The following is a 6,464-nucleotide window of genomic DNA, read 5'->3' as shown; positions in this document are numbered from 1 at the left end:
TCACCTTGGTTTACAGTGAAGCTCTTCACCGAGTGGAAAATCCAACTGCAGCCGCACTGGTCTGGATATATTCCTGTTTTTTCCTGTTTGAAACCCCCACTATAATCCAGTGTGAAAGTGAATGAATGAATGAGTGAATGAATGAATTTCTTTATTTCGGTTACATTCATGTAAAAAGTAAACATAAAGTGAGATCACTTAACACAACTATGCCTTTACCCGAAAAAGGAATAGGCTTATTTTTGCCTATCCTGTACAAAAACACAGCATAAAAGCCCTGGTATACCTGCCATACCAGATTTTGGATTTTGTGCATGGACAGACAATCTGAAGCTCCGCCCCACTGGTAGGTGGAGTATTAAGCCCCGCTCACTAAGCAGAAAAACACTGTGACAACAGAAGAAGTAGCCGTCAAGGACAGTCATCCCTGCCTCGACCTGACGACCCTTGACCCGGCTGACACCCCAACTCCCCTGCTGACGGGCCTTGCGCCCAGACTTGTACCGCCGCCCGATGGTGAAGTGAGATACTACACGAGTATACCAGGGTCCGCGATATGCGACGCGCACTTTGCCGTGTGCAGCATGTGCACAAAAGTATACCAGTATACCAAAACCAAAATAAAATAATAATAATTCTTTATACTCTTATAGACACAACCTAAATCCTAAAACCCTCCTAAATCTTACATAGTAGACCTTTAAGGAACAGAGACAGTATGAAAGCATGACTCCATGTCAGTGATGGAGAGCGTGGCTGGTGTTGTTTGATCCCGCTGACCTCACTGACTGAGCTGCTGTTCCTCTGGGCAGCAGATGTTCACTGGAATTGTGTGTGTTCATTTCATACGGGAGATGAAGCCTGAGAAGCCAGTGAGGGTCAGTCTGGGTCTCATTCTCTTCATTTAGCAGCTTGCCAGGAGACGCTGCCGAGCTGAAAAAATGTGTGAACACTGCCCAGATTCTGATTTAAAGGCTGCCCATGGTTTTTTCGCCTTCCGCCGCTGCGATACTATTTATACTGGTCGCTGTGTTGCCAGAGCTGAAGAAGCTGGGAAACATCAGCGGATTTTTTTAATCCAAACCACCGGAAAAACACAAGAGTCTTGGGAGGAGAGGTTGCTTTTTATATAAAGAAAAAACTCCTATTGACAAAAATTCATGCATGGGAGAGTTTTCACAAGTTTCCTGCAGTGCCCAACAATAGAATGTTTTCATTCTCCTCCATTCCCCATTCCATTCCTTTCCCCATGCAGCAGGACTTCAGGAGACGCTGTATGTTTTTGTTATTATATTTGTATTCTTGGTTCTATGTCAAATAACATTGTGGCATAGAACATGGGACATTTGTAATCCACAAGCCACAGAGCACACAACGATTGGTATACTTAGACTTTTTATCTGGTATACTGTAATATCCAGAGGTGGAAAGAAATGAATTACATTTACTTGCGTAACTGTAAGTGTAGGTTTTTGTGTACTATTAGTTCTTTAAGTCATTTTTAATTCTGTCAAACTTTGGCATTGAATGAAGAGGACAGGTAAATGATGAGGAACGAGGACAGAGGACAGGTGAATGATGAGGACAGAAGACAGGTGAGTGATGAGGACAGAGGACAGGTGAATGATGAGGACAGAGGACAGGTGAGTGATGAGGACAGAGGACAGGTATATGATGAGGACAGGTGAGTGATGAGGACAGAGGACAGGTGAATGATGAGGACAGAGGACAGGTGAATGATGAGGAGAGAGGACAGGTGAACGATGAGGACAGAGGACAGGTGAATGGTGAGGACAGGTGAATGGTGAGGACAGGTGAGTGATGAGGACAGGTGAATGAGGAGGACAGGTGAATGAATGTCGATTACAGGTGAATTGGCGCTAATTAAGGTCCCTGAGTTAGTGAGAAAGTTAAAGCATTTGTGACCTTTGACCCATTTTGACTGATACATTATGTGTTTATTTAGTCAGCACTTTAATTTGTAAGGTTTGCCTTTAATGAAAATTTGTCCCCTTGTTAAAAAAGTAACTAGCTACTTTTTTACTTTAACTTGAGTACATTTTTACACTTTTTCTTGTACTTAAGTAAAATCTTATCAAAATAGTGGTATTTCTTATTTTTTGGTAATAGCACAGTATCAGGTCTCATCACTGTCGGTACTGCCTCTGTCTGGATCCCTCTTTAAATTATTCCTCATCACATAGACGGCTACATAATGTGCCTATTTTTTATATCTCGATGAGGTAATCTGTTCCATCGAGGCCCTTTTAACTGATTAATTGAATTTCTATAAAATGAACTTTCAGGCAAATATGGACCCGTGGCCTTACTGTCAGAGGTCCAGCAAGAGGATAATAAATAATAAAGTATTTAAAGTATATTCCATTTCAGGGCATGCATGGATTTTTTTTTCTCTCACAAACTTGTGACTGAAAATCCATATGAAAATGTTTGGTAATGTCAGAGGAAAGCTGCCTTTAAACAAATGTCTTGCTACAATCAGACATAATAATAATACGAACATCATTGCTTGATTCAAAACATAACATACTAGCCCACGACTGTATCTAAGCAACGTTCCTCCTATTCCTTCTGCTGCAATCAGTCGTTTGTCAAGTGCAGTTTAATTTTAGATTTCATTCATTAAAGTTAATTAAAGGGTTCTTGAGGTATTATATACAGTACATTTAGCTAAGTCTTACGCATGGCAACTTTAATTAAATGCAAGTAAAATGGTTTGTTTCTTCCTGTTGTTGCAGAATTGTGCAGTTACAGGGTTTTTTACAATTAATCCTCACAGCTCAGCAGCTAAGGCAAAGTACATGTGAACATTAACTCTAGAAATCTGCACAGAAACATATATAGTTCAAAGTAACACTGCAACACCTTATAAACAAACTTCAGTTTAGTGGCGCTGTAGCTGTAGTCAAGGTGTTGCTTTCAGGTGCTGTAGGAAATATGCATATCACACGCTACAGCCTGAACTGCAGCGATTCATACAATGTCCAGTAAGTGAAAAATAATAGGTGCAATATATTTTGAATCTTGGAAAATGCAGTGCTGTAATAACTGTGTCATACATGGTACTCTATTTGTGAAAATGTTTTTATTATGTATATGTATTAGTTCTTTCTCTCAATTACCACAGCAAAAAGTGAAATCTTTCTGGTGCACATATACTTATTTTTGCACACAGACCAAATAGTGATAGTGAATTTGACCTCTGCGTTTAACCCCGAGGTCATGGGGCATCCCTGCCCTTTACCTATTTGAACCGGCAACTTTCCGGTTACAAGCCCCACTTGTTTCCTAAATAACAATACAAATAGCCACCTGAAAGTGCTTAATTGTTCAGTGTATGTTTAGTGTGAATGTATGACTACCACTTGATGGTGAAGCTGTGTTACCTTACCTAACACAGCTAAGATGAATTTAAAATTAGAGGTCAACCAATCGAATGACCAGTCAACTAAAGGGTACAATATTAAAAGAATATTTAAAGGTCCATTAGACTACAGATAGTAATGAATGAAGGATTCCTCTGTTCACCCGTTCCTTTCCCAAGCATGTCAAGGAACTAATGTGGCCTTAACTTAAATATAAATAAATTAAAAATTAAAAAACTCTTTTACAACTTTCTCCTCCTCGTCATTCACCTGTCCTCAACATTCACCTGTCCTCGTCATTCACCTGTCCTCGTCATTCACCTGCCAAAGTTTCCAATGCATGAATTTTATTTTATTATTTATTAATTTTTTAATTCACGCCAACATTTTTTTTACACAGTTACGGATGTGATCTAAAATAATGCATGTAATCTATTCTAAAAAAAGATAGAAACACGTTTATAGTGTCAATGCCACATAGAACTGGCCTTTACGTGGAGCAAGTGAAGGCAACATGAGCTCACGCCTTCCGCGAATCCTGATTGGCTGCCAATTACCAGCCGGCGCCTCTGATTGGCTGCTGCAGGTCCATTGAATCCCCTCCTCTACCTTTGTCAATTTCTTGCGCTCCCGTTGAAACGCCTGTTTGTTGTTTCTCCTCGGGCTCGGGAGGAAGAAGTTACTCGTCCTCGGCTCTGTCGTGTCTCCGTCTCTCGGGCGTTAAGGGAAACGGAGAGAGTTACAGAGAAAGCTCCGCTGTCTCCCCCCTGACCACAGGACGAGACAAGTGTGGACCTGAAAGACGGAACGGATAAAGAAACGTGAACATCACCTTGTGAGCACCGCGCGGTGCTGCTCCTGCTGCTGCTGCTCCTCCTCGAGCCAACGTGCGACACTCGGAGTGAGTGTGGAGCAAAACCGGGGAATGACTTAAACATACCCGGAGATGGTTGACTACACGCGGGGGCCTTCACAGACACTACTACGGCTGCTACTGTGAACTGTATGTCCTACAACTGAACATACCAGAGAGAGAGAGAGAGAGAGAGAGGATTAAACAAAGTGCTCCTTCTTCTTCTTCAGCAGCAGCAAACGGATTAATCATGCCGGACCAAATCACAGTTTCAGAGTTTGTGGCGGAGACGAATGAAGACTATAAATCACCCACTGCCTCCAACTTCACCACCAGAATGTCCCATTGCAGGAACACAGTGGCTTCTCTGGAGGAGGTGAGTGACAATAACTCTTTTAAGCTGCATCAAAAAGAATATTTATGTGCAAAGTGGGAATTGACATTTTAGTCCTATCTTCACAAGTGGCATAAATGGGTCACCTCAAAGTGTCCTCCACTAACACTTCAACCCCATCCCTTATGCTCCATCCTCCATGAATGTTATTCCAATAAGATCAGCTCATCATTCATCAAAGGGTATTTATTGCCTCGTGCAGCCAGCCAGAGCAATCTATTCACTAGATGTAAATCCAGATTTGCCTTCAAGGATTTTTAAAGTTTGTTCACAGTATGTATGACCTTGAATCTGGACAAAGGAAAACACTCAAAGCAAATGCAAAGGATTATTTTTTTATAGGATGCTGGATAGGGTTGCAACTGATTGACTGACTCAATTTCATAAACATCATCTATTTCTTATTTCTTATTATTGTAATAGTTGTTGGATTTATTAAATGTAGGAAATAGTGAGAAGCATAGAAAAGTCTAAAAAGTAGTTTGTCCACAAACCAAAGATTTTCAGATTACTGTCGTAGAGACAACAAGAAACCAGAAGTTCTTACTCAAAAAGCCCGAAACAGCTGAAAAATCAACTAATAAACAATATTTGATTAATTCAAATGCTTCTAATAATGTAATTATACAAAAAAACAACAACAGGAGAAGCCCTGAGCACATTTCTATTTAATATATGCACTGGACACAGTTGTCTACATACAGTAAACACAACTTTCCACCAGTAATCAGTGAGTTAATCTTAAGTAAACCATTTCTTATGTTGCATTGCACGAGGATAGATGATATGCATTTGCTTCAGTGTACTTCAGCAGTGCACTGTGTGCCCACAGAGAGCACTTTGTGTTCCTCCTTTAACTTGCAGGTCATCAGGAGGAAGGACACTTCCGCTTTGTTCCCTGACAGCGCTGCCTCCCTCCCTTGTTGTAGTTTCCCCACTTTGTGTAGCAGTGCCTCGCCCTTGCTTCATAGTAAAAATAGAATTTCCCACATGAGCCACACACGGTGTTTTTAAGTGCGTTAGTGAGCCCCTGCTCTCCTGAGTTAGTGAGTAAGGTGACAAGTGAGGAGGCCGGTGAGGAAAGTGTCCTTCTTGTTCCCTAGGAGGAAAAGTTTTGAGTCATCGTTTTGTGGCTTTTATGGTAAAAACAGATGCCCGCCTCTGAAGGCTTGATGCGACGTGCAGAGACGAGATAAGTTGTTGCCGTCTAATGTCAGTTTGGCCCAGTTAATCCACATCTGGGCTCAGTGACAACTTCACCTTAAGCTTCTGTGATCCTCTGCATCGAGGCGAGGGAAGTGGCGTCATATTTAAACTGTATTTGTGGCCGACTGAGCCAGGAAGCTACGACCTACACCTGCTCCGGCTGACAGGTGCTACTAGGTGTAACTTCTGCGTCGCTGCTTTGTGATTCATTCAAATCTCTGCTGTCGCTGGTTGTTTTTCAAATAGAGTGTAATCTGCCGACTCTAATCCAACTTTATTTATTTATGACGCACTTTAAACAGTGGAAACAAAATGCTGTATATCAGAGATAAATAAAATATAAAAAAAATACTACCTAAAAGACCAAAAAAAACAAACAACATACAATAAAAACAGGTAAAATCAACGTCTCATACTGGGTCGAAAGCCAAAGAGTAAGAGACAGAGGGGAGGGAAATGTGCTTTTCTGTAGATGTAAACAAATAAGTGTGTGGATTTGACTCCCTTTTTAAATAGTAGCTCAGCAGTAATTGGCGGTCTTTGTGGATGAATTGTTGGGCTGAGGATCCAATTCAGTGGCTTTGTTGTAGTTTTCCTGCTGCTGCTGAATTGTAGTTGTGCAGAC

The 6,464-nt window shown here is 41.2% G+C and overlaps 1 protein-coding gene across 4 annotated transcripts in view; it reads left to right on the top strand.

Moving 5' to 3' along the window:
* The first annotated feature begins 4,026 nt into the window (after positions 1 to 4,026).
* The window catches only part of asap2a (ArfGAP with SH3 domain, ankyrin repeat and PH domain 2a), a 43,356-nt gene continuing 40,918 nt past the window's right edge, over positions 4,027 to 6,464 (top strand). For 2 of the 4 annotated variants that reach the window (XM_058614771.1, XM_058614768.1), the window contains exon 1: positions 4,027 to 4,615. In XM_058614771.1, coding sequence (XP_058470754.1) covers positions 4,490 to 4,615 — 126 coding nt within the window. In that variant the 5' untranslated portion in view covers positions 4,027 to 4,489. The remainder of the gene's footprint in view (positions 4,616 to 6,464) is intronic. The other 2 variants (XM_058614769.1, XM_058614772.1) reach the window with 2 other exon arrangements.

The sequence above is a fragment of the Solea solea genome, chromosome 18 (assembly GCF_958295425.1).
Source record: "Solea solea chromosome 18, fSolSol10.1, whole genome shotgun sequence".
Lineage (NCBI taxonomy): Eukaryota > Metazoa > Chordata > Actinopteri > Pleuronectiformes > Soleidae > Solea > Solea solea.
This window is presented reverse-complemented; position numbering and strand designations above follow the sequence as displayed.